General features: G+C 34.3%; 2 protein-coding genes across 2 annotated transcripts; both read left to right on the plus strand.

Annotated features, from left to right (window-relative positions):
* Positions 1-859: 859 nt before the first annotated feature.
* On the plus strand, positions 860-2,591 carry LOC107937718 (UDP-glycosyltransferase 91C1). Its single transcript, XM_041112652.1, has 4 exons — positions 860-922; positions 1,403-1,770; positions 1,903-1,962; positions 2,216-2,591. Exons 1-4 carry the CDS (start codon positions 860-862, stop codon positions 2,589-2,591), a joined length of 867 nt encoding a protein of 288 aa, XP_040968586.1.
* Positions 2,592-10,566: 7,975 nt separating this feature from the next.
* LOC107937704 (serine/threonine-protein kinase tricornered) lies at positions 10,567-22,624 on the plus strand. Its single transcript, XM_016870658.2, has 13 exons — positions 10,567-10,954; positions 17,527-17,701; positions 18,553-18,636; positions 18,824-19,065; positions 19,217-19,460; positions 19,976-20,055; positions 20,180-20,264; positions 20,577-20,708; positions 20,792-20,905; positions 21,046-21,084; positions 21,306-21,390; positions 22,038-22,091; positions 22,183-22,624. Exons 1-13 carry the CDS (start codon positions 10,773-10,775, stop codon positions 22,233-22,235), a joined length of 1,569 nt encoding a protein of 522 aa, XP_016726147.1. The 5' UTR covers positions 10,567-10,772; the 3' UTR covers positions 22,236-22,624.
* Positions 22,625-24,931: the final 2,307 nt, after the last annotated feature.

A 24,931-nucleotide genomic window follows, 5' to 3' on the forward strand; every position in this document is an offset into this window, starting at 1 on the left:
TGCCAAGTTGTAACTATGCGCACCTGCTTCGAGTTCGAACCGGACGAGGTTAAATTACTTATTAAAGTTTTCCAGAAGCCTGCTGTTCCAGTGGGGTTGTTGCCTCCATCACTGCAGTGCCATTAAACGAGGATAAAAGAGATGATAAATGGTAAGCCATAAAAAGTTGGCTTGATAGCAAAGGAGAGAAGTCAGTTTTCCAAATCGCCCTTGGCAGTGAAGTGAATCTGAGTGAAGATTCCATGCACCAGTTGGCATTTGGAATAGAGAAATCCAACTTACCCTATATTTGGGTAGTAAGGAAACTCCCAGCGGGTGAAGGACAGATGGATGACATAATCCCTCCAGAGTTCGAAGAACGAGTTTCTAACAGCGGCCTGGTGTTGAGGGATTGGGAACCTCAGTTACGGATATTCTTCTATAGGGTGTTTCTTGTCTGCATTCCTCGTATCCGGTCATTTCCTTCATATTCTTCTTTGAGATAGTCCCACACTTCTTTTGCTGATCGGAGAGTGAGAACTTTTGTGAAAACTTTTGTTGAAATAGCAGCAAACAGAGTTGATTTTGCCTTAGCTTTTCGGGTCTTCTTTTCCTTGTGAGTTTTGATTTGGACCATGGTAGGATTGTTCGGCAGCGGAGGTATTTCGTAATCCTCTTCCACGGCCTCCCAAAGATCCAAAGCCTCAAGGTAAGTCTCCATCTTTACTGCCCACAGATGATAATTCTGACCATCAAAAACAGGAGGAGCAATTTGAGAAAAGCTGGTTTCGGTCTCCATTTCACACACAGATCCCTTAAGAAAATAGCTCTGATACCAATTGTAAGATTCAAATGAAGAAAATGGAATAAAAAAATAAAAATGCAGTTGCAGCAATACAAGAAAGAGTTTAAAGCTTTAACAGAGAAGAAACTGCAGAGAATAGTTTTTATTTGTATATGTATCTATTTCAGTTATTCAGTATTCAGCCCTTTAAATAGCTGAGTTACAACGTAGGTTGTTTCCAAAAATATCAATTCTGAGAATCAGAATACTAACAATTCCCTTCAAAATAGGGATATGCTCTAACTGTGAAATAAATTTATTGAATTTCAAATAAACAAGAAATCAAACTAACATTCCTTAAGCAAATAACTAACAATAATGATAAGATATATTATACTTTAAAAAAAGAATTACTTTTTAAATCTTGATTATAACATTATTAGAATTAAAAGTGATAATAGAAAAGAATTAATCTTTATAAAATTTATATCTTTTTACATCAATCTATAATATATTTATCTTAAATATTTAATTGACTGAATATCCTATATTTCCACCCCTAAGAACATTATCCGCCTCCCTAAACTTCCCCCACATCTGTCATCTAACATAAGTATTGTCGAGTTTTCCCTTCCCCAGGTTCAAGACTTACCTGCAGAAGTTGAATCCATATCTGAGCTACCAATCGACCAAATCCCCTCCCTTAAAAAGGCATATGACAATCTCCCAGACCCTTTAACCGAGTTCCTCAAAAACTCAAACGTCAACTGGATAATCCATGACTTTGCTCCTTACTGGTTACCTAGAGTTGCAACTCTACTCGGCATCAACTTAATTTTCTTCAGCACATTCAATGCCACTTCGTTTGTTTCCATGGGTCCACCATCAGCTTTGCTCGGTGATCTCCAGCAGCGGCCAGAAGACTTCAAAGCCGTTCCCGAGGACCCTTGTAATATAGCTATATATGAAGCTCCACGAGACAGTGAACTACCAACACTGCATGGACGGTGTATCTGATTCCCAGCGGGTGGGACTATTGATTGAAGGTTGCCAAGTTGTAACTATGCGCACCTGCTTCGAGTTCGAACCGGACGAGGTTAAATTACTTATTAAAGTTTTCCAGAAGCCTGCTGTTCCAGTGGGGTTGTTGCCTCCATCACTGCAGTGCCATTAAACGAGGATAAAAGAGATGATAAATGGTAAGCCATAAAAAGTTGGCTTGATAGCAAAGGAGAGAAGTCAGTTTTCCAAATCGCCCTTGGCAGTGAAGTGAATCTGAGTGAAGATTCCATGCACCAGTTGGCATTTGGAATAGAGAAATCCAACTTACCCTATATTTGGGTAGTAAGGAAACTCCCAGCGGGTGAAGGACAGATGGATGACATAATCCCTCCAGAGTTCGAAGAACGAGTTTCTAACAGCGGCCTGGTGTTGAGGGATTGGGAACCTCAGTTACGGATATTCTTCTATAGGGTGTTTCTTGTCTCACGGTGGTTGGAGTTCAATAATCGAGGCACTCAAGTTCGGCCGGGCTTTGATAGTGTTTTCTGGGGCAAGTGCGGATCAGGGGTTGAACGCTAGGTTGCTGCATGGGAGGAAGGTTGGGTTAGAAATAGAGAGAAATGAAACGGACGGTTCATTTACAAGCGACTTGGTGGCCGAGACGATTAGACAAGTGATGATGGAACCAAAAGGAGAGGCGATTAGGGCAAATGCGTGGGCAATGAGAGAGATTTTTGACAATGAAGAGTTGAGTAATAACTGCTTGGATGGATTCACTTGGATCATCGAAGAATTTGCACCTTCAGCTTGCCATAGTCAGGTTTAAGTTATCGATACTTCTTCATAATCATTCTGCTTGCCAAGTGGATTGCTCAAATAATTAAAGTACTGTATTCCATAAAGCAGTACTAATATAAAGTGTTGTTAGTTGTGATTAGAGTTATAATATAGCATGTGTTAAATGTGTACTGAAGAGTTATCTCAGATTATTCAATAAAATAAGAAGCGCTGCTTTTCTCTGTTTCTTTCACTCTCTTTCCACTGTTTTTCTTGCTGTCTGGAAATGGAACAATAGTTTAGGGCAAATAAATTTACTCATATGTTATTGTTGCACGTTAAATGGTCTATATCAGACCTAAATATTCTGCATTTATACCTTAACCTAACAGAAATAATATAAAAGAATAAATCAAGAACGCTTTAGAAAACCAAACGAGGGCATTAATTTTTTTCCCTTTGAAGAAAAAGCAAACTTCATTGATGACTAACTAACAAAATTAGCGGCAGATCAAAGCCAAAGTCTTCGGTTGCTCATTTTTACGTTCCACTGCAAATTTATTGACTTGTCTCCGCAGATGTGGGAAATGCCACATCAGCTAAATTCTACCGCTGGAGTCCGAAATAAGTGGCTTCTGATTTTTGACGAATTTGTTGACTTTTATATTTCTACCATTAATTGTAGAATTAGGCTTTTACTGAGTTAATTTTTCTCTATACGGCCAAAGACAAACAGGAGTTGAATTTTGGCTTCCGTACAGCTTGCAATAAAAGACAAAGGAGGTGATAGAAAACGCAACTTTATAACTTTAAACCCATAACAACAACTCCAACAGTTGTCCCATAGTTCATACATACTTTATATTAAGATTAAATTTACAGCTTGACGCATATACGAAACTATGAATTTAAACTTGTACTTACAAAAAAGAACACAAGGATTCACACAAAAACTTATGACCCGCGACCTTTAAACGTAAAATAATACAATGTATTATGTATTTTATAGTTAAAAAATGTTGACATCACAAATAAAATTAACTCCAAACATAATACATATACACAAATCATCAATTTTTTTTATAAATAACAATATTAGTATTTTGTGATTATTTTAATTTCGTTTAAATATGAGGTCATGTTTTCTTTTTTCCTGTCGAATTTTTTATTTTATATTGCACCTTGAATAAAATATGTATTAATCTTGAAATTCCATTTGTAGAGTGAAGGAAGAAATTTTTATATTAAATACCAGCTGTTACTTATCTATTAATAAATGGGTATATAAGGTGTAAGTACCATCAAATTGGTTAAAGTGGTAAAGTATATTACACTCTTAAAGAAGATTATAGGTTTAAACCTTGAATACGACATCATTGGAAAGTGTAGCTACGAACCTCAAACATATACTGTAAAATGATAATATAGAATACTAAAAAAAATTGAAAGCGACAAAGGAAATGTGAGAATTTTTTAGAGGGACCGGAATTGAGTGGTATGCTTGTTTAGAAGTTAAAATATGATTTCATTATTGTATTGACTTACACCTTTATAATTTTTAGAAGAACTAAATCAAATTATTATTATTTTTGAGAGGATCAAACTATAAATTTTTTTTTAGATAATTTGTGCCTGTGTTATCCAGAAAAAGCATTAAACTGTTACAATTACAATTGTATTCTCCCTCTACGTTAGTCCATGCATCATGTTTATGTAACCAACCTCAAACCCCATCTTGTACATAACTATTTTATTTACATTGCTGCTACTATTAATATTTCTTCCTAATAATCTCAACTTAAATACCTCTATGATGCTCCTTAATATGGCTTCCTCATTGCTTTTCCTTCCATGAAACAATCTTCTAGTCCTTTCCTTCCATAACGTATAGATAAAGGAGTTCCAAGTAAATTTTAGAATCAAAGTAAGGATTTTCCTTGTAAGCGTACCATTGTTCACTGTAGTTCATTTTCCCATGTCATAACAGATCTCTACACCTAGCATAACTTCGAAATTTCTCTTCATATTTTCTTTGAGTAAGCACATTCAAAGAAAATGTGATTATGAGTTTCAAGCTACATGTTACAAAGAATATGCTTATTTCATCCCCATGCATCCCAAATGAAATTAAGCTCTACTTAAAGAAAATGTAATTTCGAATTTCAAACTATAATTTTACTATATATTAACTTGTAAGTTTATAGATTTTGAGATCTAAAATTTATTAATCTCATTTTAGGGGCAATGCCCTATTAATTACTCCTGTTTTGAAGAGGAATAATCATGATTTTTTTAAAAATTGATCATTATATACTGTAAAACGAATTTAAAAATTATATATTTTGAAAAAATCTATTTAGTCGAGGTTGTGTTATATTTTTGCAAATATAAGTTGGAGGTTGAGAAACTAATAAATGGTAAGGCATTTTAAGTAGTTTCGAAGCTAATAAATATAGGTGACATAACTTAAAAGAAAAGCCAGAGAAGGAAACATAATAATAAGGTTTTAATTTTGATTATCATCCCACAGTGGGGACAATTCAATGAAATTAGACAGCTGTGTTAAGAGGTCTCATTAAATTAACCATCTTACAGAACAGACCCATAACCAAATAGCTTTATATGGAAGTTTCTCATGTGGCTTAGCTAGCCTCATTTATTTCAATACCTAATTTAACATATTATTGCTGGAAAAACTAAATTGGAAGCATACCTAAAATATTCTTTCTGTTTTTAGATTTTAATTTGGCTCCAGGTTTTACATTAAATAATAAATTCAGCATTTGTTGAATATAATAATAAAAATAATAGCTAATGACATTAAAATAGTAAATTTTAAGAAATTTATGTCTAACAAGATAATTATTATATTTACTTATTAAATTTTGGTAAAATTATCATTTTGTCCCTACACTTTTAATTTCTTTGTAGTTTAGTCTCTAGGCTCAAAAAATAAAATTTATATAATTTAATCCTTACTCAAGCCTAGTCAATTTTATACATATTAATAGCAGTCCATATATTTCACAAAATTCACAAATTTAAACATAAATTTATCATCTTTTTCAATTTAATCCCTAATTGATAATTCTATCAAAATTCTCTTTATAAAAGTTGTTTATCTAACAACAACCATTCATTTTCTATTATCAAACTTCAAACTTCAAGCATATTCATTAATGGAAAAACCCTAATACTTTAACGATTTTGCAAATTAATCCCTGAACTAGCTAGATTAAGCTACTATGATATCAGAAATATAGAAATCATCAAAAACGGGACAAAAATTCATACCTAATTGAGCAAAATAACTTTACCTAAATTTTCAAACTTCCATGGTTAGGTTTCTTTTTTCTTTTTTTAATTTTTGGTAGAAGATAATGAGAATAGATGATAATAGTTTATTTTATTTTATTTATTATAACTTTAATCACTAATTTTTAAAATTAACCTTAATATTTCATTCAATTTCCAATTATGACTATTCATACTTATTCACTAACCACTTTAATGGCCTATATAAGGACTTCCAACTTAAAATCCTATAGCTATTTAATACATTTAGCTATTAGAACTCAACTTTTGCACTTTACGCAATTTAGTTCCTTTTATCAAATTAAGTATGTAAACGGTAAAATTTCTTAACGAAATTTTTATATGGTATTTTTATCATACTGTAGACCATAAAATAATAATAAAATAATTTTTTTCCTTTTCCGGATTTGTGGTCCCGAAACCACTTTTTCGATTTCACTAAAAATGAGCTATTACATTAAATAATAAATTTGAATATAATAATAAAAATAATAGTTAATGACATTAGAATATTAAAATTTAAGAAATTTATGTCAAACGAGATAATTATTATATTTACTTACTAAAATATGGTTTTATCTTACTTGCGTTTTTACTCTCTCTTTCTTTTTTTTTCCAATACTAAGCAATAAAAAATAATAATAAATTTTAACAATAATAATCTTATATTTTGAATAATATTCTTAATATATTATTGAAAATATTTATATCAATATTTTAATGGCAAATATATATATTAAAATTTTTAATTATTTTATAGTAAAATATAAATAAATTAATTATATAAATATGAGTATTTGTTTAAATCAGGCTTAAACAAATATTGTAATTTAAATAAAATTTTAATTAGGTATTTTATTATTAAGTTTATATATGATATTAATAATTATAAAATATTATCTTATTATAAAATAATTTATGATTCTGAAAAAGAAATGATACTATAATTTTTCTTGTAATAAATATATTTATGTTGAGTTTATTTCTCTAAAAACAACTTTTATAAAATGATTTCAAGAAAATTTGTCAAAGAATGAAAACTATTTTACAGCAGAAGTCTTCAAACACAAAAAAAAAATCAACTTTTTAAAAAAATCAATATATATTTTAAAAATAATTTTTTAAAAGTTATATTCAGTAAAACAAACACAACTTAAATATAATCGAAGTCTATCAAATATAATATTTAATTTTTAAGTTATTTCCAATTCTTTTATTACTATTCTTGAATGAAAAAGAATTAAACAAGACAATTTAGATTTTACCAATCAAACATTTTTAAATAATTAAAATTGTACTTATTAATCTAATAATGGTTAGATTATATTTTATATAATTACATTGCCCAAACATACTTTAATATTGGATCATGCAATGGACTTTGGTTCACATAGCGACACGATTCAATCATTGGACAATGGACGTCATAAAGAAGTCAAAAGAAGTGTGATGCAAGATGCAGGGTTTGAATGTTACAGCTTGTTACTTTTCAGACAAGACAAGGATGGTATGATGTTGAAAACAAATTATGTTCCAATCAAATCATTCTCTTAATTGTGGTTCTTTAACATTTCTGAAGTTTGCCTTTCCATTGTCTATATTAGTCTTATAGCACCAAAACCAATTGCGGATTACAACATTTGAGATTCTCATTTTCATTTTGTCAAAAATATTTTGGGAAATTCGTAGCCTTGCAAAAAGATTGGAATTAAAAAAAAAAACATCCATGTTCTTTGTAATCACTTATATATGTAGTCACCATTGGTGGTGATTAATCAGAACTTCCTACGAAAGTAGATTAGTTAAAATGCAGATTAAAAGTGAAAATTATTTATCTATTATGTTAAAAGAAGGAATACAGTGTAAACCATACTTGTTTGTGTTGAAACGCCGGTACCCCCATGGCACAGCGGAAAAAAAAAATATATACATTCCGGCGATCCAAATCATGGATCTATGTGCGAGGAACGAATCGGGGTGAAAAAGTTTCGAAATTACCAAAATTTCGATCTGAGTAGACAGTGAAGCCTCGGCAATGAGAATACTATTTTGATTTCGAATTCAAGCTACAATCCTTATGATCCTGACCTTTACGCAATCCACCCAGTTGACAAAGAATGGAAGAAATCCCCAAAAACTATTTTCTGAGATATTTTGCTTGACAGCGACTACACCTAATAGCAAAGCTTCGGGTTTTTATATATATATATATTCACTTTTTAGGGTTTTTCTCCCTTTCTAAATATAACTCCCTTTATAATTGGTATGTATATATCGAATTAAATTTTAATCTGAACATAATAATCATAATTAAAATAAATAAATATAATAATATTTTAACCGAAAATTATAATTACATTAATTATATAATAAAGATTTCGGTAAACTATATTTATTTAAATTTATATACGAACCAAATTCATATATTAATAGAATTATGTTCTCCTTATGTGTTCAACATCCTTGTACATATAATATGTTCGATATTTGATTGCCCAATTAAATTAATTCTATAATTAATTTAATTCATGTGACAACCAAACAACAATACCAACTATGTTTATTCCATTCATTTCAACCATAAGGTGTGACCCTGTAGGTTCTTGTAACGTTAGCAGTAATACTAGAACGATTCTAATGTTACAAACAATGAATGGCATCTAGCAATGCATCATTGCTACCTAAGTTACAAGAAGTCATGATTCGACATAACCTTTTGTGATTAATCTTTTATGCATTAATCCTTAAGTCCTTTATCTCTGGAATGGACACAAGTCATGGAATAGTCACACTTGCATAGTCCATCCCATGTTTCTTGATACCTTGAGTAGACTATGATACACAAATAAGTATGACATCTCATATCAACTTATTTGAGCATGGCCATGCATTTCTAGTCTCACTCAATCAAGTGGCCTAAGATATTACTCCTATTATATAGGAGGGACTTATCCTATATTGATCAACCATATCCCTCTACATAGATTGTGGTATAACCAACATCAGCCTTTATAAATCAACCAGTTATGGTGTACGTTTGACTGTATCAAAATATACAACTCACGATGTTCGGATAATGATGATCTCAAGTCTAAGGATCATATACATATTAATCACTATGAGTAATGTTGTGACAATTACATAATAATCCAAGAAACATACTCATAGCGGGTCAGTCCAATATGTTGTTCTCTAACACACATATTCATGCGTTGATTCTGACACTCCATATCAATGGCAACTCTTTATCATCAATCAACTACATGTTAGTCTTAATGCATTATTGTTGTCCTAGTCAACAATAATACTTGACTAAGGACTTTTTAAGAATAATCATATTATTCTCAGGACATTATTATAAAACAGTTTATTTATACACACAGAAAAGAAACTGAAATAATAATGGCAACGCCTTATATTAATAAACATGGTAAATCAAGTATGTTATTACAACCATCTCATGATTGATCTTTGGGCATACTCTTACAGTTTGTATAGATGATCTAACTTGAATTTAGTTTAAACATCGAATGAGATACAAAATTAATTAGTAAGTTAAAAATAATAAAGTGGGATATATATATGTCACTCGAATCTAATTGAAACAATGATTAATAGTTGTTCGGTACTTTGATTAATAGTTACTCGTAAATGCCGTTCCAATTGCTAACAATCATTGATCCCGTAACAATTAACCTATTTATCGGTAAACTAAGTTGTAAAGCTACATTCTTGAGTGTGATTGTACATTCACCGCATGAAATATGGAATGTGTGTGTTTCCACCAAGGCGTTGATAAGTGTGGGATCCAATTTACACCCCCGAGCATATGAGACACGTGCAAAAATCTCGCCTCTTACAAGTGTTGTTCAATTACACACGATTGCCATGCAGATAGATCGTGCATGTATGTCTTCAAAATCTAATCTTCGACATGATTATATAAACATAAAAAAATTATAAATTTAACAATATTAAAACTTAATAATGAACTTAATTGAAAATAAAAAATTTTTAAAATGTTTTCTTTATCATTTGTAATTGGACGTTGAAAATGTGGTTTTCATCGAAACAAATAAGAGGAATTGTTATTATAAAAATCAATTAAAACGAATAAATTACAAAATAGAAAATTAAAACAACAAGAAATTGAGAGAAATTTAATGAAAAATTGATAAAAACTTGAGAGAATAGATCAATTGAGAGAATTGAGAAAATGATATTTGAATGGAAAATAAAAAAAATGACTTGAGTTTGTATGGCAAATAAACTAGCCGCTTTTAGTCATTGCCTGAAAATGTGTCTAGCAGGACATATTTTCTTGCCTAGTCAGACGAAATAGAATTTGTTTTTAACTAAGTTAGTAGAAAAATACGTTTAATTTCTTTTTTTTCTAAATATTCTAAAAATAAACCTATTTATCTAAATATTCAAAAAAAATCTAAAAAAAAACTTTAATTTTTTAAAAAACTGACTTACTTATCAAATTTAGCCCAGATTCCATCTAACTCTCAATATCTATTGGAAGCATCCACAATTGAAGACCGTTAATTTCTCAAGTCTGACCACTAAACAATGGTCCACGTTAATAGAATCCTACGTGTCAGAACCTATGAGATTATGGGACCACAACAAACAGCATTTCACCACGTGTCACGAATGAATCCGGGTTGTTGAATTGAAATGAAGGGAGGCAGAGGAAAAGCCTTGTTTATTTTATTTAATTTTTTATATTTTAATTACTTTTTCCCCAGGTTTTATTGTCTCTACATGTAATAACCTGAGCCCCCCCTCTTGGCCCCTGCTTCGTTGTCAGAATCACCAAAAACCATAAAAGGAGAGAACAAGAAAATACCTTATTTCGTTTACAAGGGGGAAAGAAGAGAGCGATAGAAAGGGATCGTGAGGTATAATAATGGAGAATCATGAGGAGGAAGTGAAAGAAAGAGAGATGACGGAGGAGGAGGGGGCGGAGGAAGAGCAGGAGGAAGGGGATGATGTGACCAGCTTGACGCTTGAAAGGGTGGCTGCGGCTAAGCAGTTCATTGAAAGCCACTATAAAGCTCATATGAAACATATCCAAGATCGTAAAGAAAGGTATATCGGAGTTTTCTATGTATATAATAATATATGTATATTGCATGTTGATTATATCTATATTATTCATTTTTTGATTTTTTTTTTTGCATGGCCTTGGATGTTTCTTTCGAGAAGATCTTGTTTTGGGTATTTTCAGAGTCATTTGATTTTTCAAGCTTGAATGTATAACGTGTTTGGTTTTTAATATTGCATGGCATTGGATTTGGTATTGGTATTGGGAAATTTTTATTCTTTTGTTTTTGCACTTTGAATTGAAAATCAACTGAAAAGTTATAAACTTGGGGGTTGTTGATGAAGGGAAATGTGTTTTAAAGGCTATGCTTAATTAATGAATCAGTGTCTTTTTCCGTCCTGGGGTAACCGGGTGCTGTTATACAGACATCCAATAGATTGATGTGTTTCCGGGTATTCTTTTATCATTTCGTCCAACACGAATTAAAAAGTGTTCAAAAGATTATAGGAACATCAAGCTGATAGCAAGTTATTGTAGGATTTGGATGGCAGTGGGAGCTTTGCAATGAAATAAAGAGAAAAGTGAATCTAGATCAAATAAACAAATTTCGAGGTTCTTTTTTTTTTCCCCATAACCTTTTCTATCCTCTATGTACATGGCAACAATGCTCTAGAGTTCTCGGAACGTACACATACAAAAGTGCTTTCATATGATGAGTATATATATGTTTACTTTTTCCCCCAATGAACTTGTTGGTGAAGAAATGGATAGAAATTTCAATTTTTTCTCGATGAAAATTACATATTTATATTGCTACGCAAGTCCATTGTTCTATGAACATCACAGCAGGAAAAGGAGCTCTAAAAGGAGTGAAACTGCCAACAAGGGCTTATCCATCGTTCAAAGGACCAACTAAGGCCATGGTCCAAAGTTTTTATATCTGCCAACCCCTTTTGTTTGAATTAGCTATGTCAGAGAAAGCTGCATTACCTTTTGCATCTATTGTTTTTTCGATCTCTTTCAGTCTTCCAAGACTCTGGAGTCTGGAACCTATGTTGGAAGAAGCATTTTTGTTATAGCCCCTGTGTACACAAGAAGAGACTCTCATATGTGTTGAAAAGACAAATTAAAAGGGGTGTTGAAAAGTCAAAAAAATGGGAGGTGCAAGTGGCACCGAAAGAAAAAAAATGGTAGGCAAGTTGTTTAAAGTTGAATGGGATAATTGCAATTTTGGTCCCTAATTTTTTAGGCCATTTGCAAGTTAGTCCCTGAACCTCAACTATAAATAGGCCTAACCATTTCTCATTTACACCATCCCAACCAATCTTTCTCTCTTAGTTTTTCTCTCTTATCCCATTTGAGAATTCTTAAGGAATTCTATTTGTTTGTAATATTTTGGAGATAGTAAAGTTATCATCTGGTGTTAGTGCCCGAGGACGTAGGTATAATTTACCGAACCTCGTTAAAACTCTTATGTTCTTTTTGTCCTATTTTTCTTTCAATATTTGAGGGTATAATAGTAGTATTTAATTGTGCTATTAAATTACGTTAGAAGGAATATTCTGACTAAGGAAAGACTTGGTATTTAAGAGATCCTTGTGATCCACCTCTCTTCCCTGGGAATTGAACTTTGTGTGATTTTTTAGTATAATAATTTACACGCTTCCGACCCTATTGGAACAACAAGTGGTATCAGAGCCGAAGGTTAATCGTAGTATGCTCTGTGGTTGCAGCAGTTCTTCCACATCAGAAAAGATTTTCTTAGGTATATTGAAAGATTATGGAGAAAACGGTCGGTGTAGGAGCTTCAACATCGTCCATGTGAACAAGACCGACAATTGCAAATGCAAGATTGGCCGTGGAGATCTTTGATGGCACGGGCCATTTTGGTATGTGGCAAAGTGAGGTTCTAGATGCCCTTTTTCAGCAGGGTCTAGACATTGCCATTGATGAAGAGAAACCAGATGATGTACAGGAGAAAGATTGGAAGGCGATCAATCGGTTGGCATGTGGCACAATTCGATCATGCCTTTCTCGAGAGCAGAGGTATGCTTTTTCAAAGGAGACTTCTGCAAATAAGTTGTGGGTGACACTTGAAGAAAAATTTTTGAAGAAAAACAGTCAAAATAAGCTCCACTTGAAGAAAAGACTGTTTCACTTCACATACGTCCCAAGTACCATAATGAATGATCACATCACCAAATTTAATCAGTTAGTCACTGATTTGCTGAATATGGATGAGACATTCAAAGATGAAGATTTGGCTTTGATGCTGTTGGGGTCACTTCCTGAGGAGTTTGAGTTCCTAGAAACTACTCTACTTCATGGCAGGAGCGATATATCTCTGAGCGAAGTCTGTGCGGCGTTATACAGTTATGAACAGAGAAAGAAAGACAAACAGAAAAACTCAATCAGAGATACAGAAGCTTTAGTAGTCCGAGGTCGTTCATACACTCGGAAGAAAACTCAAAAGGGGAGATCAAAGTCAAAGTCCAGACTCGGGAAAGATGAATGTGCTTTTTGTCATGAGAAAGGCCACTGGAAGAAAAATTGTCCAAAGCTGAAGAATAAGGGAAAAGCTGCTGTAGATGCTTGTGTTGCTAAGCATGATACTAGTGACTCTAAACTATCACTGGTTGCATCATCATCGTCGTTCCATTCAGATGAGTGGATATTGGATTCGGGTTGTACCTATCATATGTCCCCTAACCGGGAGTGGTTCTCTGATTTAGTAGAACTAAATGGAGGAGTTGTTTATATGGGCAATGACAATGCCTGTAAAACTGTTGGGATAGGTTCAATCCAATTAAAGAATCAAGATGGATCAACCAAAGTTTTGACTGATGTTCGGTACGTGCCCAGTTTGAAGAAAAATCTCATCTCATTGGGAGCCTTGGAATCCAATGGTTCAGTTGTTACTATGAGAGATGGGATTTTGAAAGTGACATCTGGCGCACTTGTGATATTGAAGGGCATCAGGAAAAATAACTTGTATTACTACCAAGGTAGTACAGTTATTGGAGCAGTCGCTACAGCTTCCGGTAACAAAGAATTGGACTCAATGCAGTTGTGGCATATGAAGTTGGGACATGCCAGCGAAAAATCCTTGCAAATTCTGGCAAAGCAAGGATTGTTGAAAGGTGCAAAGGCTTACAAATTAAAATTTTGCGAGCATTGTGTTCTGGGAAAGCAAAAGAGAGTGAAATTCGGTACTGCTATCCATAATACAAAAGGTATTTTGGAATATGTTCACTCAGATGTGTGGGGGCCTTCCAAGACACCTTCATTGGGAGGAAAACACTACTTTGTTACTTTTGTTGATGACTTTTCCAGAAGATTTTGGGTGTATACCATGAGAACTAAGGATGAGGTGCTTAGAGTTTTTCTTAAATGGAAAACTATGATCGAAAACCAGACTGGCAAGAAAATCAAGCGGCTTAAGACAGACAATGGAGGGGAATATAAAAGTGATCCGTTCTTCGATGTGTGCCAAGAGTATGGTATTGTTCGACACTTCACAGTTAGGGATACACCACAGCAGAATGGATTGGCAGAGCGTATGAATCGAACATTGCTAGAGAAAGTTCGATGCATGTTGTCCAATGCTGGGTTGGGCAAGCAATTTTGGGCTGAGGCTGTGACATACGCTGGCCATCTTGTTAATCGTTTGCCATCATCTGCATTAGAAAGAAAAACTCCTATGGAGGTATGGTCTGGAAAACCGGCTACAGATTATGATTCCTTACATGTGTTTGGATCCACTGCATATTACCATGTGAAGGAGTCAGTTAGATCCGAGGGCAAAGAAAGCTCTCTTTATGGGAATCACTTCTGGAGTGAAGGGATTTCGTCTTTGGTGCTTAAGCACAAAGAAAATGATCTGTAGCAGAGATGTTACCTTTGATGAATCTGCCACATTGAAAAAGGTAGCAGATAAAGATATTCAGACGAGCAATACTCCACAACAGGTGGAGCGTACTCCAAAACAGGTGGAGTTTGAGCAGATGGGGATTTGCCCAGTTAATAAGTCTAATTCTCCAGCCACAATAGAGGAATTAGAGGTTGAAGAGGTTCTGACCCAAGAACCACTAAGTACAACAGAACTAGTTGCAGTTGCAAGGCCACGGAGAGAAATTCGTAAACCTGCTCGATTTACTGATATGGTGGCCTACGCCCTTCCCATTGTTGATGATATTCCTATCATTTATCAAGAAGCAATGCAAAGCTTAGAAAGTGATAAATGGAAAAGCGCCATGGATGAAGAAATGCAGTCTCTCCTGAAGAACAATACTTGGGAATTGGCGCAATTACCGAAAGGTAAAAGGGCAATCGGATGCAAGTGGGTATTCGCAAAGAAAGATGGATCTCCTAGCAAGAAGGATATTCGCTACAAGGCAAGATTGGTAGCTAAAGGCTACGCTCAGAAGGAGGGAATTGACTACAATGATGTATTTTCCCCTGTTGTGAAGCATTCCTCCATTAGAATTTTGTTGGCCTTGGTAGCACAGTTGAATTTGGAACTAGCTCAACTTGATGTTAAGACGACTTTCTTGCATGGTGAGTTAGAAGAGGAGATCTATATGACTCAGCCCGAAGGATACACAGATGCTGGTGGTAGAAATTGGGTTTGTAAGCTGAACAAATCGCTATATGGATTGAAACAATCCCCGAGGCAGTGGTACAAGCGATTTGATAGCTTTATGAGAAGGCAGAAGTACACAAGAAGCAAATATGACAATTGTGTATATTTGCAGAAGCTGCATGACGGATCTTTCATTTATCTACTCTTGTATGTTGATGATATGTTAATCGCTTCGAAGAGCCAAAATGAGATAGATAAGCTGAAGGCTCAGTTGAATCAAGAGTTCGAGATGAAAGATCTAGGTGAGGCCAAGAAGATTCTCGGCATGGAGATAAGTAGAGATAGACCGAGAGGCAAGCTCTGTTTAAATCAGAAGCAATATCTGAAAAAGGTATTACAATGTTTTGGTGTAAATGAAAACACAAAACATGTAAGTACCCCACTTGCTTCTCATTTGAAACTTAGTGCTCAATTATCTCCGAAGACTGAAGATGAAAGAGAATATATGGCGAAAGTCCCATATGCTAATGCAGTTGGGAGTTTGATGTATGCGATGGTGTGTACGAGGCCTGACATTTCACAAGCTGTTGGAGTTGTGAGCAGGTATATACATGATCCTGGAAAAGGACATTGGCAAGCTGTGAAATGGATTCTACGGTATCTTCGAAAAACCATAGATGTTGGTTTAATTTTTGAACAGGATGAAGCACTTGGTCAGTTTGTAGTTGGATATGTTGATTCCGACTTTGCTGGTGATTTAGATAAACGTCGTTCAACTACGGGGTATCTGTTTACTCTTGCGAAAGCCCCAGTGAGTTGGAAGTCTACCTTACAATCTACAGTAGCTGTGTCTACTACAGAGGCAGAATATATGGCAGTTACAGAAGCTGTTAAGGAGACTATTTGGCTTAATGGATTGTTGAAAGACTTAGGAGTTGTTCAAAGTCACATAAGTTTATATTGTGACAGTCAGAGCGCTATTCATTTAGCGAAAAATCAAGTCTATCATTCAAGAACCAAGCATATCGACGTAAGATATCACTTTGTGTGGGAAGTCTTTGAAAAAGGAAAAATTCTACTTCAGAAGATTCCGACAGCAGATAATCCCGCAGATATGATGACCAAGGTGGTAACAACAATCAAGTTTAATCATTGTTTGAACTTGATTAACATCCTGAGAATTTGAGCACCTTTAGGTGTATGGCGCTCGAGAGCGCATTTGGAGGCACTACAAAAGATAGCTTTATCGAATTTGGGGAGTTGAAGGAAGTATGTGAAGATGTGATTATCCTAATCAAATCTTCAAGGTGGAGATTGTTGAAAAGACAAATTAAAAGGAGTGTTGAAAAGTCAAAAAAATGGGAGGTGCAAGTGGCACCGAAAGAAAAAAATGGTAGGCAAGTTGTTTAAAGTTGAATGGGATAATTACAATTTTGGTCCCTAATTTTTTAGGCCATTTGCAAGTTAGTCCCTGAACCTCAACTATAAATAGGCCTAACCATTTCTCATTTACACTATCCCAACCAATCTTTCTCTCTTAGTTTTTCTCTCTTATCCCATTTGAGAATTCTTAAGGAATTCTATTTGTTTGTAATATTTTGGAGATAGTAAAGTTATCATCTGGTGTTAGTGCCCGAGGACGTAGGTATAATTTACCGAACCTCGTTAAAACTCTTATGTTCTTTTTGTCCTATTTTTCTTTCAATATTTGAGGGTATAATAGTAGTATTTAATTGTGCTATTAAATTACGTTAGAAGGAATATTCTGACTAAGGAAAGACTTGGTATTTAAGAGATCCTTGTGATCCACCTCTCTTCCCTGGGAATTGAACTTTGTGTGATTTTTTAGTACAATAATTTACATGCTTCCGACCCTATTGGAACAACAATATGTGGGTTGCAGTTATTCATTTTTATATCCTTGTAACTATTTGTATATTTCTCTTTGATGATTGTAGTTTTATAGAAGGATACAGTTATTGAGAAGAGAATAAATCTAATAGTTTGATTTTGGTGTGTCTTGGCAAAATGCAGGCGTTTGGTTTTGGAAAAGCAGTTGGCATCTTCTGATTTTCCAGAAGAAGAACAAATCAATCTGCTCAAGGAGTTGGAGCGCAAAGAGTCAGATTATATGAGGCTTAAAAGGCACAAGATCTGCGTCGATGATTTTCATCTTTTGACAATTATTGGAAGAGGAGCTTTTGGAGAGGTTAGAACTACAAACACTTTTGAGAGTATTCATAGGACATCTTTTTGACAATTATCATGTCCCCTTCTTTCTTTTTCCTTCATTTACTGCACGGAACCATCATGCTGTTGTAGAAACTTGCGTGACATTTGCAAAATGATTGCCATAATTACAGCATGAAACATTCTATTAAAATGGAAAGAAAGAAAATTATTACAAAACCTATGCCACTTGAAATCAGATTTGTAAATGTTAAGCAATTAACAGCTAGCAATAGCATTCATCAACTGAGGTGCATATAAAGTTAGAATAGTGATTACAAGATTGGCGATGGTAGAGTTTTTGGTGCTTTATGTGAATTTTTTAACATGTTGCAACATTGCTAGTCTTGCGGTAGGATCACTGTCAGCTAGAAGAACTGAGCAAAGATGTTCCAAACAAACATAATTTGGATGCTTCAGCTTTGTAGTATTGATTGAGACATACAATCCATTTTTTAAAGAGATTACTTGAAAATTTGAAGTCTTTTATGCACTGAGGTATTAGGTGGTAGGCCTTGAATTTTCGGAGAAGTAAAAGTCCTCCATTTTAAAGTAGAATAGGACTCTGTATGCTATTACAGTATAAATTTTTCAATAGAGTTCAATTTTAACTGCTAGGCATTTCTGAGATAAGAAATCTTTTGAAACAATCTTCTTGTTTTACACATTGTTTCCTACACTTATAACTATTGCATGTGTATTGTGGGCTGTGCATTTATTTTCCAGCTTGAGTGCAACTCCTACGACTAGCATAATTCATTGTTATGTTTTCTTTTAACTGTTCTGTTATGATGTTGGAGGTCTTGTTCATATGGTGTTGTTAGTTTACAGGTAAGATTGTGTCAAGAGAAAAAATCAGGTGATATTTTTGCCATGAAAAAGTTGAAGAAGTCAGAAATGCTTAGCAGAGGACAGGTGAGATCTGAAATCATTAGTCGCTAAAGCTCAATTTTCTCGTTCATAGCATGTTTTAGAAATTCCATCTCCATTTTTCTTTCTACTATTTCCATGATGCTGGAAAATCTCTCTCTCTCTCTATCTCTTGTGTTATATTGCTACTTGTTTCATTTCTTTACACTCACAGATTGTGCATATAATATAGGTTGAACATGTAAGAGCTGAGAGGAATTTGCTGGCAGAAGTTGCCAGTCACTTCATTGTGAAACTCTATTATTCTTTTCAAGATGCTGAGTATCTATATCTAATCATGGAGTATCTGCCTGGTGGTGACATGATGACTTTGCTAATGAGAGAAGACACTCTAACTGAGACTGTGGCTAGATTTTACATTGCTCAAAGTGTTCTGGCCATTGAATCTATTCATAGGCATAATTACATTCACAGGTTAGTAGCCTTTTGTTGGTACCAACAGAATATCGGGTAGTGTAAACGTGGAATCTTGTTCAAGGCTGTGTAACTTCTTTCCTTCTGTAGCTCTTGTGAATTATTATCAATATCTGACAAACTTGTGTTTGTTTCTTTTTCCTTCTACCAGAGACATTAAACCTGATAATCTTCTGTTGGACAAAAATGGTCATTTGAAGCTTTCAGACTTTGGTCTTTGCAAGCCTCTAGACTGTAGAAATTTATCTTCTATAAACGAAAATGAAACCCTTGATGATGAGAATTTGAATGAATCAATGGATGTTGATGGACACTTCCCTGAATCTGGTAGAGGAAGGCGCTGGAAAAATCCCCTTGAACAGTTGAAGCACTGGCAACATAATAGGAGGAAATTGGTATTACGATACTTTCTTCTTGTTAAGTTGCATGTTATAATTCTAACGTGTGCATGCATATGTACAGTCACAGGAAGCATTTTTACGAATTCTAGTCCCATTTGCTTGGAGAAAGGATTGTATGAAACTGTGATTCCATGTCATTCCTATCCCTTTCTAATAGGGGAATGACAAATCGGATTTTTCCTCCTGAAAAAAATCAAATCCAACTAAAAATGCTAAAAAGCAGGAGAAAAAATCCAATTTGTCATTCCCCTATTAGAAAGGGATAGGAATGATAAGGAATCACAGTTTTATACAATCCCTTCTCCATTTGCTTGATATTTAAGATATTGAATGAACTGAACTTTAGGATTAAACTGTTTTATTATTCATTTTACTTTTCTTTTGTTGCTTGTACGTCTTGTTTGAGTCTGCATTCTTGTTAGTGAATTTTGGGAGGGAATCAAGTAATACATCGAATCATTTGTTCTGTCAATTATTCTTGGGTTGTTTTCCTCTGGTTTCAATGGCAGGCATTCTCAACAGTTGGAACGCCAGATTATATTGCCCCTGAAGTATTGCTCAAGAAAGGATATGGCATGGAGTGTGACTGGTATGACTTAGGATGAATGATACTTAGTGATAAGATTTGTAAAATTTGGATCCTGTTTCTGTCATTTAGTCATTCTTCATCTGCTATTTTCTTTAATAAATTCTCATCAGTTTACCTGTTGCAGGTGGTCACTTGGTGCTATCATGTATGAAATGCTTGTTGGTTATCCTCCATTCTACTCTGATGATCCAGTGACTACATGCAGAAAGGTTTTTCTCTCTTTCAAAACTTTCAGCAGTTTTAAGTTGATCCATGGAGAATTAACTTTTAACTTTCATTATCCTATTTTAAACTTTCACGTGCCCTTCTTCATATCCTCATTATGTATAGTCTGCCTTATTGTCATCTTCTTTCTGTTCTTTTACGATCTTAACGATAAATTTAAGGAAAAATTAGTATTTGGCTAATTCAATTCATTTTGTAGATTTATACAATGATGTGGTGTGATGTTACGTGCGATATTAGATCTTTAGCTCTCTGACCTCTTATAAAAGATTAAATACTTCCATTGAAATTTCCAGATTGTGCACTGGAGAAATCATTTGAAATTTCCAGAAGAAGCAAGGTTGACACCAGAAGCAAAGGATTTGATTTGTAAATTGCTTTGTGATGTTGACCATAGGCTTGGTACACAAGGAGCGGACCAAATTAAAGTAATTTATGAGAATATCAAAATAGTTGTTTCCCATTTTCCCTTACATTGTGTTTTCCACATACTAACGATGACCATAATTAGGCCCATCCTTGGTTCAAAGATACTCGTTGGGACAAACTCTATGAAATGGAAGCAGCATTTAAACCGCACGTTGAGGGAGAGTTTGATACTCAAAATTTTATGAAATTTGATGAGGTTTGTTATTATGAGTACATTTATGCTTTCTCAATATTTTACATTTTCATTTTGAGGTGTTTTTTTTATGCTCTATAAAAGGCATTTTCTGCCTTCATCTCTATGGAGCCTATTGGTGATAAATTCTGACTGTTTCACAGGTGGACTGTCCAAGAACAGGATCTGGGCCATTAAAGAAGGTACTTACCTTTTTGCAAGGATTATTACCATTCTTTGAATACTAACTATTCTTCTCCTCTGACCATTCTATATTTTAGACCAATATAATGATGAAAGTTTCATCTCTGGCTTCAGAGTCACCTCCACTATTGTTAAACTTACATTGAGCATTTGTATGTCAAGTTATTCAAACTTAACATGTCTTGCATAACTTACCATTGTGTTCTTACCTTCATGCCAGACGTTTTTAGCTCCTAAAGATCTTAATTTTGTGGGCTATACATACAAGAATTTTGAGGCTGTCAAAGGGTTGCGCCATTCTTTTGGTATGAGATTCTCTGTTCCTCTAGTGTTACCTTTTGCTTATATTTCGACTAGTTCTTTTTTGTCAAATCTTTGATTTCATGATTTAAAATCATATTTATTTGATTTTTTTTCCTTTCTTGATTCCTTTGATCAAAACTTAGAATTTCCTTAAAGCAGTGACCTCAGTAACTAATTATAAACGTTCATATGGGAAGACACCGTCGTATATTTCTTCTTATTTGCTGAACCTCCATCAATAAGGTCACATATTTATTTATCGTTGAGCCAGTCCCATGCATGGTTTTGGAGTCAAATTACGGTTGCCCTTCCGCTGTCAAACCGACTAATACTAAACTCATTCTTGTCTAGAATTGTTAGTCTTCCTTTAACTGCTTTTTCTAAATATTTCATTAATCTGAGCTGCTACAATAGTATGGATCAATATGATTCATACCACATCTAAGTAATGTAGTGCTCATTTCATGCTGCATAGTGTTGACTGTTAGATGATAGGTCTTTTTAGCTTAACAAGAGAAGGAAAGAACACCACCGTTCAACTCAAATGTTGTGTAGCATCTCAAGTGCACATGCATGTGTTGTTTCAAATTGTGTTTAAATCCATTTTGTTGCCAAACAAATAATTTTCTTATCGTTCATTCAACTCCAGCGGATGTAAAGGAGTTTGGACCCGTAAGGCAGGCATCAACCGACTCGTTCCACAGTAAGATACCTTTCCTAAACTAGCATTTTCAGGTCTGGTTTTTATCTGATAGGGTCAAAACTTTTCTCACAAATGGGGGTTTCGGTTTTAGGTGATTCTGGTGTGGACTACTCTAATAGTGATAAGGAAACAAGAATGCTCTGACTATCAGAAGAGATGGCATACATGTCACTTTGTGGAGTGGCTCAATCTTTTACATGTACAAACACCATGCACAATGGATAAACAAACTCTTGTTATATTCTGATTGATGGGTCTGCCTGCTTATTTCAGTCAGGTTCTACCATGAGCTTCTTATTTCGCCAAACTAATAAGTGTACAGTATTTATGAGTTAGAAAGGAGTAGAGATTTTTGATGGGGTTGGTTGGTAGTAGCCATAAGGGAAGTCTTTATGTCCATTTAGTCTTTGAGTTAAAATGTCTTAATTCAAAGTCAAAGGCTCAGCAGTCAAGATACTGGTTGGTGTTATATGAAAGCATTGTTCTTCGGTAATGAATTGCAAATTATATGAAATCATCTTTCTTTAGTTTTATCAGAGAACCAGGTGCTTTGAATTAGTTTAAATAATGTTGAACAGCAAATTTATAACAATACTAGATTGGAAAAAACGGTGTAAAAAATATGCAAGAAATTGGTTTTGGGCATCTTGGTGACAAATTAAAGCCACCTATGGATGAGTTTTATTTTATGAGTTAAATTTTTTTTCATAGAAAATATAAAAAAATACAGTACAGTCTCAGTAATATAAATATTTGTTCTTTTTTAAATATTGGTTAATATGTGTTTTTTTAACAATGATTTTAATGGTGTGCTTGATTTGATCAACAAGTGAAAGGGTAAAAGATGTGAGTAAAAAATGAAAAAAATAAAATAAAATTGAAGTTATTTGATAGATTAAAGCAGGAGTAAAGTATGGGTCCCAAAACTTTTAAACCTTTTACCTGATTTGAATTAAAATTTAATTTGCTATAATTTTGTAAAAAAAATAAAACAATTCATTACAATGGGATATAATGATAGCACATATTACATAATACGAGATTAAATCTTAAAAAAAATAAAGCTTTTTGTTAATAGTTGGCTTTTCAGTTTAACTACTTACACATGCTAATACTACAAAATCTTTTTATGTATTAGTATTAATCTCGACCGTCAGGCAGCACTGCTCACATCTACTTTGTAGGTTGTTTTCTATGCCAGTTTTTTTGTGGCATAATAACTCTAAGCCCAACTGTTTTCTTCCGTTGTTGACCAGTTCGCCGGTGAGAGACCGAGCCTTAGGACATGGATTCACCCATTTCACTACAATCCGTCAATGCGACGTCTGGTGAGACTCCTCTCTAAGTTGTTTCACTTTCCTTTATGCTTCCCTGCGCTTTGTGAAGTTCGTGCCTTGATTGTTGCAATGTCGGCGTCTCCGCGAGGTCTCCATCGGTTCTATTTCCTGACGGTTGATGGTGTCATCGCACCAAGGTTTACCCTGGTGACTTTTATGATTGATTATTAGGTCTTTTCGACCTAAGCTCCCCCACCATCCGGTCCTTATTGGCGCTAATAGTGATTTCGACGTCTTTTTCATCTTGGGCTTCACATTCACTCGGCCTCCACTGGCGGTGAGTTTGTTGTCTACGATTAGTGCGGCATCCTCCCGGCTGTTTCCCAGTGCTCCCTCCCGATTTCCTCTGTGTATGATGGCGGTGCTGTTAGTAACAAAGGTTTGTGTTGTGTTATGTATTTTGGGCTCAACCTTTGGGCCCAAACCTTGGGCCTGATCTGTTGTATTCTCTGGGTTTTTGGCTGTGATACTTGTGCTGGCATTTTCTAATTAATGAATATATTCATTTGGACAACAAAAGACCTTATACTACTATGTATTTTTTAAGGTACCGTATACTACTATGTTAACTTTTAAAATTTTGAATTTTTTATTTTTTCCAATCACATTGATATTGGATTAAATTGAATCACCAACTTAATGAAATGTTTTATTATAGTAAATATATTTTAGAAAATTACATTCACTATGAAATTGCAGTGTAAAAAATAACCATATAATAAATCGATAATTCATGCTTTCTATACAAAAAAATCGCTAATAAATTTACAAATTTTTTTCTATTCTCGTTGACTCCCCCTCTTACTAAAATAGTTAACGTCCAAAACAACCAATCAATCATACAACATGTCATGTATGTTACTAACCAAACCAAATCATTAATTATTTATATGATTAACTTTGATGATACATGGTATCAATGGAGATGATGAAAGACGAGAGCGGAAGTTGAGAGGAAGACCGGTTCACCCATTCTAAGGCCAAGAGTGGGATAGGTAGAGGGGCTCAAGATGAATGTCTAGTGTATTTAAGGTTTTGTGTGTATAGAAAGGAGTCCCTCTACAATGTTGATACATTTAGGTATTTATAGGAGGGATGAGGGCCCAATAGAGGGCCCCAATCGGGTCTACAATAGTCCCCTAGTCAAGAGGTAGGTTATAAATAGATTGTGCCTCGAGACCATCTGTAAAGTGTTTCTTGTCTAGTAGCTTGTTACAAATAAAACAAGGGGTGGTCATTTGGAACAATTCACCTTTATAAGGAAAAGATTGATCCCTGGGAAAGTATTAGGAAGTGCTTCCATTTTGAAATTCCCAAAAACTTCGATTTGTTGTTCAATAGGAGGCATAGTGATTCTTGGGTGGTCTCTTTCTCAAGGAAAGTGTTTCTGTTAATAGCGAATGGCTTAATAGAGGGTCCTAGTGGGTAATAAAAGGTATGTGCATAGTCAGTCATTGAGTGACCATTTGAACAGTACAAAGCGGATGGTCACTTGCAGCTGTC

This window comes from Gossypium hirsutum, chromosome A05 (assembly GCF_007990345.1).
Source record: "Gossypium hirsutum isolate 1008001.06 chromosome A05, Gossypium_hirsutum_v2.1, whole genome shotgun sequence".
Taxonomy (NCBI): Eukaryota; Viridiplantae; Streptophyta; class Magnoliopsida; order Malvales; family Malvaceae; genus Gossypium; species Gossypium hirsutum.